The 21641-nt window shown below is 39.9% G+C and overlaps 1 protein-coding gene across 1 annotated transcript in view; it reads left to right on the forward strand.

The window, feature by feature from the left end:
- The window catches only part of LOC104274708 (glutaminase kidney isoform, mitochondrial-like), a gene marked incomplete at its 5' end in the record, with an annotated part of 22642 nt that extends 3295 nt beyond the window's left edge, over positions 1-19347 (forward strand). Inside the window, 9 exons of the mRNA XM_009870413.1 lie at positions 5455-5513; positions 12962-12994; positions 13235-13293; positions 13440-13506; positions 14045-14095; positions 16610-16786; positions 17757-17888; positions 18712-18804; positions 19201-19347. Of these exons, the coding sequence (XP_009868715.1) occupies positions 5455-5513; positions 12962-12994; positions 13235-13293; positions 13440-13506; positions 14045-14095; positions 16610-16786; positions 17757-17888; positions 18712-18804; positions 19201-19347 (818 nt within the window). The remainder of the gene's footprint in view (positions 1-5454; positions 5514-12961; positions 12995-13234; positions 13294-13439; positions 13507-14044; positions 14096-16609; positions 16787-17756; positions 17889-18711; positions 18805-19200) is intronic.
- Positions 19348-21641: the final 2294 nt, after the last annotated feature.

The raw sequence follows: 21641 nt of genomic DNA on the forward strand, positions 1-21641 counted from the left end.
TTCTCTAGGCGTTTTTTCTTTTTCGTAGTGTGTTCGTTCGTGAGTGTGAAAATGTTATTTTTAAAAGCATGATGGCAAAAAATCGGAGAGGGATGACTCATGTAGCCTTAGAGGAAATACTGGATGTTATCTCTGAAACACAAATGTTTCTTCTAGCGGATCTTTCTCGGTAAGAGAACAGACAGTGTTTCTGTTGCCATGGTATTGCAATTAATATTTCATTAATGGCATACGGCTTGGATGATATTTTTGTCAAGGGCTGTATTGAATTCTGACATAAATATCTATATTATTAATATTAATGAGATATAGTTATATTTAGCCCATGTTTTAAAATCATCTTTCTAAACATACAAATAAAATAGATCTTGACAATTAATTTATTCTTTATTAGGTTACTAAGTGGTAATGAAATACCAACACGCGTCTATGTTGCCAAGAGAGAATTAAGCATTTTGTCAAGCTTTGCTGTCTTGTTTTTGCTTTCCTAGATTTTTCAAATGCAAGGTTGTACAGCGTGAAGGCTACCTTTCGTGTCCTAAGAAAGCTTTCAGATATTTTAAAAAAAACCACAACAAAAACCCAAAAATTGATGGTGCTGAAAATTGCCCATTTTTTCCTTGGGATCAGCGTAGGTGTTCAGGTTTTTTAGTTTATTTTGTTTTTAATGAAATGACAGAAAGTATAGTCATATTTTCTTCTTCTTGTTGCTGTTCTTAAAAATGACCTATGAAAGAAGACGAATTGTTAGGCTGTGGTCTTTACATTACTATTACTATTAGACTTTAAGAATATTTCTAAGACTGTTATGCAGTAAGAGAATTGGGATTATTGAAAGTTTGACCAGTGTGAATGAAATTAATGGACAAGACTTAGATCACACAATAGAAATTTTAATTTTTGTGCTTGGGGGTTGATAAAACTAACGCAAGAAAAATGTGTTAGATCTAAGGAGCCTCTAATCTCTACAGTTCTTAAAAGAAAGACAAAGAAAAGAAGGTAGAAGTCTAATAATTAGGAGCATTTCAGGGAGATAAAAGGAATTGAGTTTCTGGGAAGGAAGAGAAGAGGGGATTACGCTTTTTATTTAAATTGATGTGTGAAGTTTGGGTATGCAGAATATTTGGCATAACTACTTTGAAGAGCGGATTTGAAAGTAAAAAAAACCCCTACAGGTATTTAGTCTATTTGCTTTCTAATTACTCTGATATAGCTGAATTTCCTGTTGGTAAGCAGGATTTTATGAAGTGATGTGCAGGTATTTGGAAACTGGTTAGTCATGCATCTGAAGCTATTTTTTTTAATATACTTTAAAGATTTTTATACATTAAAGATTCATACATTAAAGATTCATAAGACAGGATGTTCTTCCATGTCTTTGTTTACTAGTGTTGAGATTCAACCTCGAAAGAATGGAGACTATTGTAAGACAATTTTAAATTGTAGCTAAAAATGCCGCCTTAAACCAGAAAAGTGTTACTAAGAATCAGGTATGTTTTGAGTAAGGTCTGTCCTATGCAATGGAAATCTGGAGACTCCTGCAGCCTTGTGAATATTCGATTTTAAAAGTGGGATTTTTTTTATCTAAGGAAACATACGGCCCATTGAACAATCCAGATTTCTAGAGGACTAAAGCAATTCTCATGTTAATTAAAATCAGATTATTCTAGTTGCTTGAAGTTTATCAGGTATTTCACATAATAAAGTGTTTCTGGAATAGATGTAATCAGGAATAATTTTCCTAGTTCTGGTCATGGAGCAGTTTGCAGGATTTTTTTCATACCTGTTGAGTTCATGATGTAACACATCCGACAATACCTACAGGTATTTACGGTTAGTATCTCTTAGTCATACATGGGACCTTTTCTTGATAATTATTTGTAGAATTAGTCCAGTACTAAATATTGCATTGCAGCTGGATGAAGGGTTGCCAGGAAGTTCTTTATTCCGCTGAAGGATTTTGTTAATCAAAGGTGGGGTTCTTTCCCTTAAATTTTTATATTGGACAAGCGCATTTTGGTGTCTTTTCAGCTGGAGCTTTCCTTGATGAACTGTTCAGTGTATTAAAACCCTCGTGTTGTGTGTGCGGGGCAGCCTCTGCTTTCTGCGCTCGAAGGCCGATGACGGATGGAAAAAGGTCAGAAGACCTGGCAGAGAAAAAGTGCTATAATTTGAGTTCGTTAGGGGAAAGGTGTAGTTTGCATATGGCCAGTTGCTAGAGCAGTCCCCTGAATTGCCAAGCAGTTTGAGATACTGAAAAAAACCCCCAAATTTGATAGTGAAGTCCAGTGGAGATTTAGACTTTAGGTAATGAAATAAATGCGTTCTTTTATTTTGAATTTAGATACACCTTTTAAACTTAGTGCGTTGTAAAAGGCTGTTGCAGGCGAGTATCTCCTTCCCGCAGGAAAACCAGGGCGCTGTGTCGGGGAGGAATATATTTACTGTTCAGAGGCTCTTTGGTGGGTTGTTTATTCAGGAGACAAATTGTCAAAGCACCTCGCTAGACTTAATCAGGGCACCCCAGTTAGAATTGAAGGGTTATTATGACTTGTGCTGTTCATTGAGGATAAAGCCCATGAATTTACTCCTAAGTATGATGAGATGATACGGCAATGTAGAGACTTGCAGAGAAGGTGTGTAAATGTGGTGTTTGGGTATTTGTTTAGTCATTGGCTTTATTTGATTACATAGAGAATGTGTATGTTTTGCTTTTAGTGGTGCATGTCAGCTTTGCACTGATACCTCTTTCTAAAGATTAATGGGTGGATTTGTTCACCTCTTCAGCACGCTGTCACAATTACAGTGTCAGTCCTCGTTCCTTGTTGTTGCACCATGTGGAATCCCCTCGCTGATGGCACCCACTCTGGGTCAGTCAGTGGCTGCTGCTCCTTTAGAAAGAGACCTACGTGTGGCCTTCCTTAAAAAGGTATTGGAACCTGTACATCCCTAAGAGAGTGAATGGAAGTATCATTGACGGGAGCGGAAGACGTCTCTTCTTTGAAATTAGCTGGAGTCTGTCAGAATGTAAGATTTTATTTAGGCATCCTGGCCCTTAAAAAAAAAGCCACTATGTCTTCAGCCTGCAGAGAAATTCTTCACCGTAGTGTAAAATACAGTTTCGGTTGTAAGGGACCTGCAAGTCATCTAGTCCAGCTGCCTGAGCACTTCAGGGCTCACCAGAAGTTCACGTGTGTTATTAAAGGCACTGTTTAAATGCCTCTCAAACACTGACTCGGAGCACCCACCACTTCTCTAGGAAGCCCGTAGCTGTTGTGGCAAGACCGAGGTTATCTGCCAGTTACAGATATCTATGCGTGTGAAAGTGTTTGCACAGGATTATCTCGTGCTCTGCAGATAAAACAGTAAAAACTGTTTTCCTGGGACCCTGATAACCTGACAAGGTTTGTTCTGTTGAGAGGAGACAGCAGCAGATTAAGGGCAGGTGTCCTGCTCTGTGGTAAACCGGAGCGCTGTGCCCCCCCTGAGCTGTTAACGCTCCCACGATGGTTGTTCCTTGCTGACTCGTCGAGCGGGGGACAAAACATGACTTGAATTTGGAAGCGTGTTCATGAGAGTCTGTGTTTCCTTTGGTGCTCTTCATGTGAGGGCAGCGCCTGGAGGGGTGTCGGTTGTGAAGTAGCCAGAGCTGGTACGTGTGCTTTGAGATGTTGAGCAGGCAGAGACAGGAGAGAGCAGAGGAAAAAGTAACCAGGAATGCTTTGGGACATCGAAGGTAAGTGGCAACATCTTCAAGGAAATGAGGTGCAAGAGAATTTCTGAGGGTATATTTTTGTGGCTGAACTTAGCACATCAATAAGGTTCTGAGCTGCTGAATGCTAAATGAATATTGCGTGTTCTTTTTAGTCAAATGTACATGTGCTCTGGGTGGCTTGGGAATTTGCCTTTTTTTTTTTTTTTAAGTAACACTGTGTGGCAGATTGAAACCAGAGAGATGTGCAGAAGAATCGAGAGCAAAACATTCATAAAAACACTTCTGGCGTGGCCTATATGTCATTAAGTCGATAACGCGTTTATGGACCTGATGGTGATGAGAGGAAGCTCTGAGAAAGGGAAAATTAGCTAGAGGAGGAATTGAGGGTGACAATGTGGTCTGGTCACTGCAAGGAGCAGTTCAAAGGGGAGCAGTTACCAAGGCAAAGGTTTGTGTAACTCTTTCTCTCGGTAGTGGCAGGAGGGTGCAACAAGGGCCAGCGGCCCTGAAAGAGTTAGCAAGCGATGGAAATGCTGTATTTTTTCCTACTCAGAATCTGGTTTTAATCAAACATATTTGACCCTACTTGCTTGTGTTACTGGTACATGAGTGAAAAAGGACCTTCAGTGGATCTCGGGTACAGTTGTGTGAAATCGGAGCAATTGGTGGGTGTTTCGAGAGATAAGGAATGGCACTAACAACCTAAAAACCCCAATATTTAGACACAAAGTTTGCATTGTAAGGGAGATTTGGGTTTTTGGACAGAAGATCTTACCTTTTCTGATAGAATAACCGGTACAGTAGCTGGTAGAGTAGCTGGTACAGCAGCTGGTACAGTAGCTGGTAGAGTAACTGGTAGAATATTGAGAGTTGGTTGAGATTTTCAGCCACCAGAACTCTCAAAAATTAACATCCTAGATGAAAGGCACAGCAAAAATGTCAGTTTAAACATAAGGAAACCAGAAAAACAAAACTAAGCTACTGGTGGTGGGACATAGATGCTGATGAACGAAACCTTGTATTGGGAAAAGTAATTCAGCCCATAAGGGAAAGGGTTTTTTTTGAAAAATAAGGAAAGAAAAAAAGATTTCTTGTTCACATGAGCAGCCAAGGAAGACTGGGAATGCAAAAATACTGTTAATATGGAGAATAGTGATAAAAAGTAAAAAGCGTGGCAGGTGTACGCAGGTCAGTTATAAAGTACATTAAATTCTAGTGGAAATGAGTAAATTGTATTTCAGAAGCTCTCAATAGAAACCTCCGATTCTTAGGAATAGTCAGGATTTTGTATTTGTGTACAGCAGTAACGAAATTCAAGAACCGAAATATGTTGGTTTTTTTTTTTTTTTAAGGACCTGTTTGAACACTTTTAAAATCACTGAGACTTGGTAACTTGGAGGAAAAATTGTCAAGTCCTTTAGAGTTGTTCCACTTGCAAATGTGTCTTGGAACACTGGAGAGGATTCGCAATTTTCAAGGGAAAAAAAAGATGCCAAAATGTTTAAGTTGCTTATTAAGTAGTTTTAGGCTGAGTCTGTTCTAAGCTGTAAAATACTTTGCTCAGAATTACAAAAAATGGTGTATGATGCTGGGTTGCAGTGTTTTAACTTTAGGATTTTATTCCATAATCATAACTTTAAGTCATACATTAATTTTTATGCTTTTTTCACTTACTTCACTGATTTTATTTGTGAAACGTGTCCTGGGATATATTTGTAATTGGAAACTTTATTTCACAGACAGGCCTCATAACCCTATGGTGAATGCTGGAGCAATTGTGATCACATCTTTAATCAAGGTAAAAAGTTCTTTTTTTAGTTTCTCTCAGAATATTTTAACAGAATGTAGAAAAAAAATAACAACAAAGAAAATCTGATGGAGATTATCGAACTGTTTTATGTTCCTGAGGGCAGATTCCTCACTGGCAGGCAGACAAGCTCTGATGGTTTGGAAATAGAAACACTTCCGAACCAAAGCAGGATTAGCCTAGCAGTTTTTAAAAAGTACAGATTCTTTTTCCTTCGTGTTTTGAGGGTCTTTTGCCTTCTTTAATGGCACAACATTTGATATTCTCTTGGGAGAGTTGCCTCATACTTTTTAAATGCCAAGAGTATGTCCTTAGGAATATACTTGGGAGCGCTCAGGAATAGTTTTGGAATGTCTGATGCTCTTATGTAGCATCAGATGAATATTTCTTGCTCTGCAGAAGAAACAATAATTACAATAATTAGTGCCGGAGCAATGCAGCTGTATTTGCTCGTCAGTCTTCACACTGAATTTGTCCGCTATTAACAGATCGTACGACTAAATTATGTTTAATTTCTGTGTTGCGTAGTTTCTGTTGGGACCTTAAATGTGCTTTCTGAAATGAGTGGGTTTGGAGACAGTTGCCTGTATTTTGCTGAGTAAACCATAGCTGAGTAACAACACGATCTCGCGACTTTTGGAAATTTTGGAGTTTTATTTTTCTTTATAATAGCTGTATGTATCTCTTGAAATTGTAAATGGCATAAATTCTATGTAATGCTAATGTTTGCCAGATGGTTTACTTGTATTTTCTGCCCTTTTTTGGTAGCCGCTGGTACAGATAACTATTTTTAATTTATTTTTTTTCTAAGGATGCCTGCTTGAAATTGTTGGTAACATGTCAGTTCCCTGGAGATTTGAAGTAGAAAACTTAATACTGTTACTTTGGAGGTCTAAAAATCTTGTTTCAGCCTTTGTATCAGTTATGCTTCAAAGTCCATTAGCTACAGTGTGTTTCCTACTCCTATTCCCAAATTGTTGATTTTAAAATTACTTAGATCATGATTTTCTGTTATTTTATATTTAAAGAAGGTGTAAGAACTCCTGCTTAAAGACATTTATCTTTAATAGCTGTAGGTGAAAGAAAATGGCCTTAAGTATGACAGGTAAATTTATTCACATTTAATATTTTTTAAAGGTTGACTGAGCATTGAAATTCACTTGGACAACAGTGAATTTTAACATCTGACTTAGCACATTTGTCTGAAATGTCCAAATGTTAGTCCTCCTACAACATACCCTAATGATCAGAAGGCGAAACACAAGCATGTGCCTCTTGCAGCAGGCACATAGTTCGTGAGATATGGTGTAACTTTGGAGTAGATAATGTGGATTGTTTACTGCATGCACTTGTGATATTTGTTAGAAGGTTGGGGGATTGGTTTTGCTGGGTGCTTTTTCTTTTATTACATTTTTTTAATTTTCTGTTGCTCTAGTGTTCTTATGGAGAGTCTTGCATCTCACTAACATTTTGCATGTGGTGACTGCACGTGTAGTGGACGCGTATCTTGCTTATCATGCTCCATTATTTGTTTCCAGGATGATTAAAACATAGATTATTTTATGTACTGCTTCCGCCCAGGTACCATTTATCATTTGAATAACTAAGCTAAACATATTCTGAAGAAAATGACGTAGTGGGTCATAGGTGCGAAGTTACTTAATAGTTGTATTTTTTGTGAAATAACCTCTGTAACAATCTGCAGCTGAACAACCTTCCCTACTAATTGTTCAATGGTTTAAGTAATTCACACTTGTATTTAATCTAAACTTTTTTTTTTCCCTGGAAAAGATGACTTCATTAACGTGTGTTTTCACCCCCAGCTCCTCTGCTTTCATTTTATTTATTTGAGGTGTTACTTGCATAGCTTGAAGACTGTGTATGGCTCCTAGAAAAATTCAGGCGTTAATAGACAGGGTCAAATTCACCGTGTATGACAGGTATATCAAAGCAAACGTGTTGATAGCCCTGGAGAGATTGCCTTTAGAGTCTGACACAAATTCTGATGGCTTGTGGGCAAGAGATGATGCTTGGAGTAATCTTTTTTGGTCAGAATATGCGATAAGTTTAACATTTTAGGGGGGGAAGGGGTTCTTAGCATCGCATACCCGGTTCTGACTGCCTTAAGAATTTGGTTACGGGGCATAGCAGTAAATTGTAATGCTATGTTTAGTCCTTGCTCTTCCTAATAATAAATAATAAAGTGTGTGTGCATGTGAAATTGTATGTTTGGCTTCATTAGGCATGACTACATCATCCTCTTATCAGCTTAAGTGATTCTCTCGCATCACGTGCTTGGGATGACCATGTGCTTACGTTTTGGTGCCGTAACTTACTGCTTCTTTTTTTTTTTTCGTTTTGACTGTACTTGCATTACACTCGACAGACTCTTCCTGCAGTTTAAAGCATGTACGTACAATTAAAACCCGCTTCAGCTAAAGGACATCCTGTGGGCCAGTTTGAGTGAAACAAAATTTTCAGAAAAAACCCCCTAAGGACCATTTCCCTCGTTGGTAACCGTACAGCCGTTTGCCTTTGTTGCTAGTTATTATAGATGACGTAGTTCTACCAATTTTCAACTGGTTGCTATCAAAAGGAAATGGTGGCAATTACAGGAGCTCGTGGAAAAGTGCTGTTGCATAAAATGGTAAATTCTTCGCCGTCTCCGAGGAAATGCAGGTGCCTGAAAGATGATTCAGCCCCTGTAGGTTCAGTGCTCCGTAAGCACGTGGCTTTCTTTCACGGCGACTGGGAAAAGCCTTTATTGCCTGCGGCATGGAGGGGTTTTCTCGCTTTGATCTGTTTGTGGGTTTTGTTTTTTTTTCCTTTCTCAAAACTCTTTAAACTAAATTCTCAAAGCATGTCAACATCAGGGCTATCAGTGGTTGTGGCAATTGCCCGCCTCCGCATATCTTTACCGAATGGGGAGGGCAGCGCGTCAGAGGTGCAGGTGAGGTGAAGAGGAAGGTTCCAGAGGGAAATACGAAGGAGAAAGCACATGGCTGTGGAAGGAGTCACCAGAGGACAAGGGATTCATTTAAAGTCATTTTGGTTGTACGCCTCGAGATTCCATCTGTAGATAAAAGCTGTCCTGAGATAAGAGTAAAGGTTTGGGCAAATAACAGTGTCTAAGAATCCACTAAGATTCTCCATATTCTGTATTTTCCATAGAAATCATTTAAGATTGATACGGAGAATCTTACGCAGACAGTGAAGACGGAGTTGATTGCTCAGTGCAGGGAGTTCTGTGGTGATGAATTAACGTGGGAAGCATTTAGACTATGCATAGCAATAGTCACAGTCCTCACAGAAAAATTCGGTGTGCAAGAAAAGGAGAAGGCTGATTTACTCACCCTGAAAAACCAACCAACCAACCAACCACAGCTTGAATTGTATGAAGTTGTACAGCACATTAAGAGGTGTATCTGGTACACTTAAGAGCTTTCAGATTAGGCTGATAAGTCGTAAAATAAATGAGGCAGAGTGGTGGAAAAACCTGTCCAGCCGGGCCAAGAGTCTGCTTGCTGTCAGGATGTAGTTCTTAGGAAATGTGTCTGGTTACAGTATAATACTTGAGGGGTGGGAAAATGCATAGTTTATCAGGGTAATTTGTCAGCAGAGTTACAAGGAGTAGTACAGACTGAGTGTAAGTGCTTTATGCTCCCCGCTCCAGTTATCCCTCCTCATGGGCTGATGTGTAAATGTGCATCCATGCCACCGTCCAGCACGTGTCGGCGTTGTGATCTTCTCTGCTAGGTACTTGCCTTTATTTGGGTGAAGCTTCCTCTCTTCCCGAGTTCTTCATTTTCTCCCGGAGAACGTCCGTTCACGTTATTCCACGCTTGCTTTTTAATAATGTCCTCGATGTAACTTGGCATAGAGTATGTAGTTGTGAGATTTGCAGTTGCGTGGGCACGCACGCAAGGATTTAATACCCCAAGGGCACAAAAATAATTCTGACGTGTATTTGAAACTATGATAGTGCTGGTCTTAGTGGGTCGAATACTGGCCGTGACAGTGTGCTCTCAAATATTTGAGAGCTGAAAATGGCACGCTAAGAAGTCAAGGCACCAGTCCTCACAGAACAGGCCCAGATTAAGAAATAAAATTTAAAAAAAATCTAAGTACAGAAAACTAAAGACATTAGAAGTTAATCTAAAATGTGCAATTAGAATTATTTTTTTCTGCATGTTTGCGTCACAATATACTGTTAGGTTATACATCTGGCTTAAAAAATTCCAGAAATTAATTTTTAAATAGTTTTCTGTTGCATAGAAGATTATAAACTTCTCCTGATCCAGATGTTTTTATTAGCTTGGCTTAGATTTGAAATTGAAAAATTATTTTCACACGACACACATGGTAGGAGCTCATGTAGTTTAATCTTAGAAACCAAATGTTTATCAATGAAAAGTGGCTAATATTAACTACTTTTGTAATAAATATTGCCTGATTTTGTTGTTGCAAGCTCTGGTAAGTATCCATGGGTCTCTTCTTTCCTATGTACTTGTAGGCATGCAACGTATGCAGCTGCTTATATTTTTGTAGTAGAAATACAAATAATAGAACTACATGGTTTTGGTTGGGTTTTTTTGTTTGTTTTTTTTTTTAAAAGGGAAGATCACTAAAACCTGACACAGTCAAAAAATTCAAATTGACGATCGACAGCCACGGTGTCCGTTGTGGTTCTAAGCTTTTACCCAATCGCCTTGAGCACTGAGCTGTCTTCTGCAAGTTTGAATTTTCTGCCTACCTGAAAAAAAAAGCCCTGAACATTTTTAATTTCCTTTTGTGTTCATGTAGAAGTGCTCTCTCATATGTATATACACACGGGCATGTACACGATAAGTGTGTATATGAACATGTATTCCAGTAAATGTCCTGTTTGTGGAGTCAGTGCATGGAGCAGCAGCTTTGATGTTCTAGACAGATAAATTGCGTCGGAACTTAAAACTCCTGCAGAAGGTCGCAGTGCCCCCAACCTTTTTTCTTTGTGATCCAGCTGAAGACAAGGGGCGTTTGTGCGAGCACAGAAGCTTTCCTGTCTCTTATATTTGTTTCACCTGTCAGGGGAAAAGTTGCTCGGCGTTCGGAATGCTGGGATTTCAGATTTGCAACCGAATTTTCACCCCTGGGTGTGTGTCGCCTCTGTGTCTCTGCAGCTTTTCCGGAGGAGCTGCTGAAAGCGGGGAGCTGATCTCTTGGGTTTTTTAGTTGGCGCGCGGACAGAAGCCAAGTTTTCCGGTTTAGTTGCGTGTTACGTTAATTCCTTACCGAGGTCTCGATTATGTGACTACTTAGGAAAATATTTGAGGTGTAATTTCGGTAACAAACGCTTTTCTGTTCGATATAAAGTACCTCTGCCAGCGTGTGGAACATCGAGGACTAAAACAGCATCGTCTGCCTTAGCGTACAGAAGATTCTTTCCAAAATACGAGATGAGCCGTAAATTTTAAAAAGAAACCTTGAAAAAGTTTGTGTCAAGTCTTTTGCCCACCAGTGTGATCTGCTGCTAGAAAAGCCAGGGTTTTGTTGCAGGGCTAGGAATACTTTTTTCAGCTGGGAAAAACGTGAAGTGTTATGTATTTATCTTTTTGCAGAAAGCATGATCCCTTTCTCCCTCTTTCTTTTTTTTAACAAAAGAACTTGTTTCAATTTATTATACATGTCTAACCATACAGTGATCAATGCAGCATCCCATAACTAATGCCGACCCACTTTCCCAGAAAAAAGATGTTCATTGTGCATTTGCAAGGTTGAAAAAGGTTTTTGTGGTTTAAATGTTGTTACATATTTTACAGCATTAGGATCTATGGAATATTTTGACAACTGCAACAGTTCAATGAAGTTGGTAATTTCTTCTTTTAATTATTTTTCATTGAACAGATTTGGAGTTAAATTTTTAAGACTTGTGTTCTGGTATATTATACGGGAACATTTTGATGCAATGTGTCATGGTTTTTTTAATATTATTATTATTTTTTTTTTATCTTACTGCAAATTAGCTAGAGATGATTGCCTTTAAGAGTAAGGTTATTAGCCTTTGAGCAGAAGGTGACCACTGGTGCATAATTTTGACCCAACAACGTGCTGTTCCTTTCGTATGTGTATGACTGCGCATCCTCTCGTAGCTGAGCTGGTGCATGGGCTTCCAAGATTACCTGCAAGACCCTAATCCACGTGCCGGGTGGGAAATGCGGCTGGCTTTGTGCATTTCCTTAAGTAAAACACCAGTCAATACAAAAGCTTCAGTTTTTTCCCCCCTCCCTTCCCCGGTCCCGTACTAAACACGGCGCAAGCAGCGTCTTGAATCGGTCAAGGTACGTTAAAACAGGAGTTTTGTTATCTAAAAATCAAGTCTCTTTAATATGAGAAGAATTGATAAAAGCATCTGATCCGAATGTGCTGTTTCCGCTTGCATATGGGGTGCCGCTCTTTCTAAAATTTCTCCAAGAGTTTTACTTGGCCACTTGAAAAAATTCAAAACGCCCCCAGCAGATCGTTTTACCTCCTTGCCCCTCTTTCAATATCTCGCTGTAGGAATTTGCGAAAGGTCGCCCGGCAGAGACCTGTGAAGAGTTAATTCGTCATTAACTGGCAGCTGCTAAATTTGAGAATGTCCTGAAATGCGGGGAGGAAAAAAAAAACCCAAAACAAGCCCAAAAATAACACCCCTTGTCTTTCCCCTCAAAAAACCAAACCCACCAACCCTGAGAGTTAAGTTTCGCTAGCATCCTTATTAAGTTGGATTTAGGTTTGTCTTTACGTTTTTAGCACAATGCTGTACTCTTGTGATGTGAAATTCTATTTTTTCTTTCTTAACTTTAATTTTTAGTAGGTAGGACGTTAATCAGATATTAACCAAATCAGGTATTTCTGACTAATTGCAATTATTTGCCTAGCGAGGGGTAGCACTTTAAGTCTTCAATCTAAATTCTTAATCTGGGCACTAGCCGTGGAAATACTTTTTAACTGCAATAGCCTCAACCTTCCTATGCTCAGCTCTGTTGGTAATATAAGAATAGCTTTGGGTTACTAATCTCTAAAAAGTTAGTGTTTTCATTATAATTATCCTGATTGTAGTTCCTTTTGTTTGGTTTTTTTTTTTCCTTTAACTACTACTACTACTTTTACTTATGCTAAACACGTAAAGTTGAATAGAGAGCACTTAAAATACAGCATACCTTTGGCAGTTTAAATTCATGTCCAACATGCAGGTGTTTGATAAGGCTCTTAGAGGATTATTTAATTTAAATGATAATTAAAGATTTACTTATCTAACACTTTAATGTTTTCATTAATATACGAGATGATTGTAGTACCTTACTCTTAAGTAGCCTCATACCGTAGTTGTATGCGTTAAAAATTCTAATACTGTTAAGTGAACTAACTTTTCTTCCGTTAACAATTTTTGTAAATTATTTTTTCTTTTCTTGCAGCAAGGAGCAAATAACGCAGAAAAATTCGACTACGTAAGTTAACATTGTAACATTCCTTTTTTAATTAAAGCCCGCGGTAGGAGTCTCGAGGGGATTTCAAGCGCTTTGCCTTTGGATGGGTTAACTGGGTGTTTGGATGTGGAGCGGTTGGGATTGCGTTTGTAAAATCATGGTAGGCGCTTTAGGCTGGGTTGCAAGGTCATCAGTTAGAACTTTTTCTGAACTCTGACCGCGTTAGCATGCTTCCCCCCTCGCCCCTCTGTCTCTTTGCAGGTGATGCAATTCATGAATAAAATGGCTGGCAACGAGTACGTCGGGTTCAGTAACGCTACGTAAGTGTTTTTCCTTCTGTCCCATTCCTAGAATGGCTGTTCAGAAGTACCATACCCTTCACGTGCGGTTTTATTGAGTTACTTTCAGGTGTTTTTTGAAAGTTTAACGTGCTGTTCTTGTCTTCTGTTTGAAATCTGATTTCAAGGTTCCAATCCGAAAGAGAGAGCGGAGATCGAAACTTTGCAATCGGCTATTACTTGAAAGAAAAAAAGGTTGATCTCTTTTTAGTTTCTGGTGTTTTGAAGGGTGTGTGGTGGGCTTGTGTCACAGTCTGTGAAGACTGTAATTTATTTTTGTATGTGTGTGCACAGTATGACATGAACTATTCCAGTACTCTACGTGTCTGCATGCTGCTACTCGAAATGTGGTCTTTTAGAAAGCAGCATGCTTACGTCATTCTAATAGAACAGCTGTAATTTTTTTTTTCTGTCGTAGCTGTGATTACTTATTTGACATAAAATGCGTTATCTCTGCTGTGCTGACGACTCCAGATGCATTTTGCAGTTTGCTGATTTAAAGCTATCCAAAGCTTTTCAGTAAACACCTAGCTTGTTGCCCTCACTGCACTTTTAAATCTGACGCGATATGATATTCCTCCTTGTTATGTTAAAATAAACACTGCATTTAAAATTTGCTTAATGCTTTAATAGGCTGACAAGAATAGACCCAGCTTAGTGTTTCTGCGAGAGTGACATTTTAAAAAAATAATCCTGACTTTACCTAAAGACTCCCTTTGTTTTTCTTCCTCAGTGCTTTCCTGAAGGCACGGATATGGTTGCTATTCTAGACTTCTATTTTCAGGTAACTGACTTGAAAATTGAGACTCATTATAGACGTAGAATTACCATTATAAGCAGTAGAAGCTGATTTGTTCATAGATAGGAAGGCTTTAATGGCTTATAGTTAAACCTGCCAGCTTCTGTTAAACGCTGGAAATGAAGGGTGTGTGTTTGATGTGTCCAGGGTTGGGTTTGTTCGGGTGGTGTGCTTGGTGCCACCGCAACCTAGTGAGAGCCTTTCAAACCCTGCTAGCCGGGAGCTTAAAACGCCTTGTGTTGCTTCCGTGAGTCTGGCAAAATGGTTCTGCTGCTTTGGGCTGCCGCCCTTTATCGTGCTGTGAAGTAATTTACACTCTGCCTGTAAAGAAAACAGCATGTGCGTACTCTCTTGTAAGCTCGAAGGTTATAAATGAAATCATGCAAGGACATCCTCCTCTTTGTTTAATTCAATGCTTATGAGTAAAACAAGGAATCTGGTCACGTATGTTCTCCCCTCCCCCCTTTTTTTTTTTTTTTTTTTTTTTTTTTTTTCCTCCCTTTTTCCTTTTCTCCAATTTTTTTTCTATTTATCCCTCCTTTTTCACTTTCAGCAAGTTGATTTGCAACTGTCCCCAAAGGAGAACTTGGCGAGCGGGAGGTATTTCCTCAGTCAGGGTTTCCAGCTCGGCGAGCTCTGCTGTGGATAGTTCTCGAGAGGCAGTTCGAGTTGTGTTACTGATTCCCTGCGTCTGGGAGAGCTTAAAGAGAATTCCAGAGTTTAGTTCTCCAAAATGAGTCTGTTCTTAATTCGTGAGGCTTGCTTTTACGAACAATTTTTTTTTATATGAAGGTTTTATGTGATTTTTGGTTTGGGTTGGGATGCACCTGCTCTAACCTTTTAGATTGAGTGAGTGTTTATGAAGCGAGGAATGTGTGTTTAGCCTTAGGTGACCTCTCCTGGCATTGGAAACTAGGTACAAGCTGATAGTCCACTCCGAACTTCTGTTACCACAAAACAAAATCGATAATTTGTTTGAATTTGCTGTTCAGACATGCTTTTTAAATGCTTTCTATGCCACTGCCTAAAGGGCTGATACCCTCCTGAGTGCAAAGCTATTCCTAAGTTAAGAAACACCAAAACTAACTTCTCTGATGTATTTGAATTGGCGTTATGACCTCCTAATTTCACGACTGCGTGTCATTCTTCTTTTTTTTTTTCTTTTTCCTTTGCAAACCCCTCTTTGCGCTGCGCACTCAGCAAAAGGGCAGCTCACGCACAAGTGGCAGTTTGGTTTTCTTTCCTTCTCACTCTACAGCGCTTGTTTTCCAGCTCAGATTCTACTTAAAAGGCTAGTTATTCCTTTTCTTTTGAGTTTTCTGTAATGCTCCTCCCTCCCTTGTATAGTTGGGAACTTTCTGAGCAGGAATAAACATATTTTCCTATTATCTCTGTGAAGTGAGGATGGGTTAATCTCACTTTAGAGAACTGAGATACAGAATGCAGGTGCTTAAACTGAGAACCTAGAAACACGTTTTGGGGGTTTTTTTTGTTGCCTTTTTTTTTTTTTTCTCAAAGTAGGTGATATTGTGTAATACTTCATATGTTTAAAACACAGTTGCCATTTTAGATGCGTCTCTGACAATCTCTTGATTTGCAACTCCAGTTGATTGGACTAGGATGTATTGAGTTTGGCACCCGGAAAATAAGAATTCCAGGTAGTAACTACTCATGCAAACGTGGCTTAGGTAACTTCATGCAGTACCATGTAATGACTGTTTGGCAAAAGCAAGAATATGAGCGCTAGTTTGTTTTTTTACTTTTCAGAGTAGCATTTCAGCTTCAGGTTGAAACCAGCTTATCTTTTGGTTTCTGCAGAAATGAGGCAGCATCAGGTGATGGCATCATATCACATTTCCTGATGTGTCACCAAAGTATGTATAGTCTGTACCGAAGCAGGGATCCTGGGAGAAACTATCATGTGGTTGTGAATTTAATATGTCGTAAAATATATACGAGAGAAAGGTGAAATAAGGCTGCACCAGCAGGAAGTGCTGGCATTAAGACTTGCATGTGCTAGAGTTTGCAGCTCTGAAACGTGCTTTTAATAATGTGTGGGGTCTTTTAAGGCTTAAAGAAAGAAAGAAAAAAAATACAACCCCACAAAACAAACTCTAATGGAAAAAAACCCCAACCCCCCAGTCGTTCTGTGGCTTTGCCGTTTAAGCAGATGTGAAATGCTGAGATCGATTTCCAGACCTCTTCCTCTCAAAGGAACATAAGGGGGGTGGGGGGAGGCATCGAGCAGAGACACTAACCCATGAAAAATTCCGTCCCAAACTATTAACCGGGCTTACAAACTCTATCGCTGGGATCATTGTAGTAGGAAGATTCAGACCATGTTAATTTGATGCTACCGGCGTCACCTGTAACGGCCGCTGTGCTGCAGGTTATTTTATGAGAGGTTATTTCTGTAGAGACGTGCTGTTGATCCTGCTGTATTTGGCCTTCCCTTGCCAGAAGTGTCGGTTCTTAGAATCTCTTTTTCTTTCTCACAAGCTTTGCTCGATCGAAGTGACCTGCGAGTCGGCGAGCGTGATGGCAGCGACTCTGGCCAACGGCGGCTTTTGCCCAATCACCGGTGAGAGAGTGCTGAGTCCCGAAGCTGTCCGGAATACCTTGAGTTTAATGCATTCCTGTGGCATGTATGACTTCTCAGGGCAGTTTGCCTTCCACGTAAGTACTTTTCGGAGACAAAGCTGACCAGAAGGATCAATCTGCGCCATTTTCCGCATTCCAGGGCCCGCTCGCGTGCTCCTGGGGGAGAGGAGAGGGTGTTGGGTGGCTTGATTAGGAACTGGGAAAATCTCACCTCGAATTCGTGACACCACCGGTACAACATGCCTCCCAGCCCTTCCTCTTCGCTTTTGGGAGTCCTTTTTGTGCTGCAACACAAATCCTGTCCTGCAGAAAAGGCTGTTGGTGAGAGAAAGGTCAGGAATTGTCCTGATGCGTTGTAAAAGGGGCTGTTGTACGCAGCATACGTACCATGCCTGTTTTTCCGGCGGTCTGTTCCATGTGTAAGTATTTGAGGGCGTGCTGCATCTTACTTGAGTTTTCGACGCTTCGTCTTGAGCGTTTTTAGTTTTTCCTTATTGCCTACACGTAGAATTCAGTGTGATGCTTTGTGTGGCCTAAAGGTTACATTGCTTACAGAGCTACAAGGAGGCGTGACGTGTTAGATCCTACTGGAAAAAAGCAATACCTTTATCCTGATTTGTAAACGAGTAGGTCACGGTGCGATTTCAAGGGCAGGCTGGCGTTTTCTTGGGGTTTTGTTTTTTATCTTTTCCAGTCAAGATTATTTTTTGAACATCTATAGCTTTGTTGCAAACTGTTCTTGACACACTTGTGTACTCCTGCTTGGTTTTAATTGCTTTTTTATGACACATTTATCTTTTTCACTGTATTACTGACTCTCTGTGTTACTGAGAGCAAACAGCTTCCTGATCCCCTACCTCAGGTTGCCACAAACTGTGCTTCAGGCCGTTGTCTATCTAAAAAGAGAGAAGTGACAATGCTTTCTGCATTCCCCATCTACGTTTCATATGTGCTGTGGAACAATCTCCAGTAAACCCCCCCATCGTTGTGTTACAGTAGTGCAGGATGTTTGCGGAGGGTGGTAATTCCCCTAATTATTCTCTAGGTTGGTCTTCCTGCGAAATCTGGAGTTGCTGGTGGGATTCTTCTGGTCGTTCCGAACGTTATGGGCTTGATGTGCTGGTCACCTCCTTTGGACAAGATGGGCAACAGCGTTAAAGGAATCCACTTTTGTCATGTAAGCCACATTGCCTTTAGTGTTTTTTTTTTTTCTTTTTTTCCCTGAACTTGAGTTAGAATAGCTGAGATCTGAGTGAATTCAACAGCAATTCATTACTCTTCCGTATGTAGCAAGTTTCACCTGATCCGAGGGTGAAAGTCCAGGAAGAGACGTTTTCATTTTACTAATAAATAACACTTTAAGTTCATGAGCTTTAAGGAAAATAGTGGTGCCAGGAGCACTGGAATCCTTTTCCTTTGAAAAGAAACACTTCAGGAAGTAATGAAAGGGCTGCTGGTCTTTTATATGCTGCTTTTTTTTTTTCTCCCCCCCTTCTTTCCCCCTCTTAAACTGCAGTGATACTAGTTTGGATGGACTTGATTGAAATATTAGTTTAAATATGTTAAAAGTTTCATATGAAGCAGTCTTGATAATTCACCTGATCTATGATTTTATATTTAGGTGAAGGACTTAATGCATTTGTTCTCTAAGACCTAAAAACTGATAAATGATCTTGGCACACAAGTAACATGAACGTAACACTCACTTTTAAAAATAGGACAGCGTAGAAAAGTTCCGTAATTACAGCCTTTTGCCCTGTGATCCAAATTAAAATCTGTTGTGTTGCACATTTTCCTGTTTCATCCTTTTGATTGAAGTTTTCTGTACCAGACTAGCCTGGACTGTTCTTGTTCCTGAAGTGTTTCATACCCCTGGAGTATGTTAAAATAGCGGGTTTGCAAATTGCTGCTTGCTTTGCACTTCTTTAAAAAGGTGTTTAAAGGTGTTATTGTCTGCCCTATCCAAAATAATAACACAGCGTTTCTCTAAATATTTGCAGGATCTGGTTTCTTTGTGCAATTTCCACAACTACGATAATTTGAGGCACTTTGCCAAAAAACTTGATCCTCGCAGAGAAGGCGGCGACCAGCGGGTAAGTCGGAGAGACGTGTGTTTAGCGAGTAGCGCTCGTAGACGTGCCGAAGAGATACGGAAGGCTCTTCCCTAAACCCCAAACTTCTTGGTGACGTCCAAGCTTTCAGATAAACCAGTCAGTTTACATTATTGGTGGGCACTTCCCTGGGGGTAGGAGAGGATACGGTAGAATGATTTTTATTTTTTAAAGCGCTTCCGTTTGCATGGATATGGCTAGAACAGTACCCAGCTTGGTATTTGATTATTATTTTTTTTTTATGACTGGAAAAGAGAGAAATATGTGAAGAGGTGGAAAACTTGAGTCTGTTAGCATTGACTGCAAGTATGGCTTACTTTTTTATTTTATATTTTTTCCCCTACACTAATAAATAATGTATGTTGCTTAAACAACTAGCATTCCTTTGGACCAATGGACTATGAGAATCTCCAGCAAGAACTTGCTTTAAAAGAAACAGTATGGAAAAAAGTGTCACCCGAATCAAACGAGGACATCTCCAGAACCGTAGTGTATAGGATGGAAGGTCGGGGAGAGCAGAACTAAACGCATGGGTCCTAGTTTCGTTAAATTTCTTCATTTTAGAAACCCGCCGGCATCTCTAGATTTCACTTCGGTTTGATTGTTGTTCGCCTGGTGTTTCGTTTATATTTTCTCTGCGTTTTGTGTAAATTCTGTATGCTATACCAAAAAAAAAAAAAAAAAGTGTTAAAGTTCAAGGGGTTGAGAGGGTGGGGGGGGAAAGCACGCGCAAGCAACCAAACTTGTTAACTGACTTTTGTCGTGACGGAAAACACTTTTCCTTTTTGAAAAAGGGAAATCTGAATGTCTTCAAAGATATACCGCTTTGTGTATATCTATTTATTTTTTTGTTTCTCTCTGAGCATTTTCAGTAAATTGAGAGCCAAGCAAGAACTTACAGTGTGTCCTCTGATGAGGGCGATGGAAGAATTTTAATGAAAATATTAGCATCAGCAAAACCCAGCAAATTCATGAATCTGTAAACAATTGTTTATGAAGTGGAGATAGGTTCCAAGTCCTGTTATTACCATATCCTTTTTATTTTTAATATGAGCTTTCAAACTGCTTTGACCAGAAGTGGACCCTTTGGATACTCAGTGCTAGATTATGTTTGAATTTGGTTTTTATTTTTTTTAATCAGACCATTAGTAACTAATAATGGTAATATTTAAACAAGAAGAGCCCAAATGGCTGAGGAGGACTGAGAGAAGAGGGCAGGCGGGAGAAAAAAAGGCAACCCTGCCTTGTTTGCAAGTTAACTAACGCAGCAGAAAGCTTTCTCACCAAACCATTTGGTGTGTCTCGCTGGCTGCTCGTGCTGCCAGCGGGGAGTTGTGACTCAGAAATCTGCCTGACTAATAATTCTGTGCTCCACCCTGGAGAGGAATGTCAGCAATCTGGGGTTTCGAGCGGTAACCACAAGCAGGAAAATACCGAGGCGAGCAGATCAGTAGAGAGTATTCAAAGCGCTTTACAATTATTTTTCAACCGGTGGCGTGTGCGCAAGCCTCATCCAAGTGGGCAGAGCTTTCATTTATGCGCATGCAAGCAAAATTTTCAAAAGTTATAGTTAGCTGCCCCCCTTAAAAAAAAAAAAAAGATAGTGGGTTTGCACCTCTGTCGGCTTGCCGAGAAGCAGGACTCACATTCTTCTACGGGCGGCTGCATCTGTTCATCGGCGTACCGCCATGAGTTTGGAGTATCTCGAGAAGGGTGGAATGTGAAATGCTGCGTGTGATGGGCTCGAAAGGCTGGACAGAGGGCACAGCCTCACTAAATTCCCGACGCTTGTAGCCGTTAGATTCTTAACGACGCCAAAAACCTTCTCTGCCCAGTTTTCCCCGTTGTAAGTTTACAGGTAATTCAATCTGTCCCACCCCCAGTACAAACCAGGCAGAGTCCTGGTTTCTAAAACCCTCTCAGACTTGGCCAAGGGATGATCAATGGCGTTAGCTCGGCGGAGGATTTTGAGACCATGACAGTTAATTCCTTAGTAACGCCTCCACCTCTTCTCCCCACCCCCTCTCCCTTTTTCGTTGATCTAAAACTCCAAAGTGGGTTCCCCCCGCGAGTTTTTTTGCGTGAGGGGCAGACACGGGGTTTTTCCTGCCCCTTTTTTGACCCGTGTGGATGTTTGTGAATTCAGGAAGATGCATAAAGCAAAGCTGATGTTCTCCGAGAGAGCAAGCTGTTCTTAATTACTCTGTTTAGGTATTGTTAGGTTTGCATAAACGTTTGAAATAAGCTCTGGCTTAATCCTGAATAATCTTCATTTTGGAAAAGGATGGGCTTCCTGTCTTTGAAGTGCAGGATTAAAACGTTGAAGCAAAACAATCCAGAACATCGATTTTTTTATTTTTTTATTTTTTTTATTTTTTGTCAATGAATTTCAAGTCCTACTGGGACAAAGAGGTAAATCTGTGGCGCAGATGTCAGTTTGAAATGTCGGTCATGAATTGCTGAATAATGTTTCCTAAGTTTATCACTGACAGTAAGGTTAGAGTGGTCAGTGCTTGGAAACGAAGTAAAATAAGTAAAGGCAAAAACCTGAATTATAAAAACGGCTCACCCGGTTCAGGATTTGGCAGAAGACTAGGAGACACACAGACATAACAAGGGTTCAGATCCTGCAAAGCTCCCCGTCGTTACCTGAAATGCCCTCGGTCGCAAGAGGGCACATGATGTGTCTGTGCTGCTAACGAAAAGTATTTCCAGTGATGCTGTGTCACTGGTTAAATTTTACCGATTTAGTTTCAAAATGATGCGGGATTTGCTTGATCCAATTCCATACCCGTTATTTTTCCAATTTTTTTATATAT

Source organism: Apaloderma vittatum, unplaced genomic scaffold (genome assembly GCF_000703405.1).
Source record: "Apaloderma vittatum isolate BGI_N311 unplaced genomic scaffold, ASM70340v1 scaffold14205, whole genome shotgun sequence".
NCBI classification, from domain to species: domain Eukaryota; kingdom Metazoa; phylum Chordata; class Aves; order Trogoniformes; family Trogonidae; genus Apaloderma; species Apaloderma vittatum.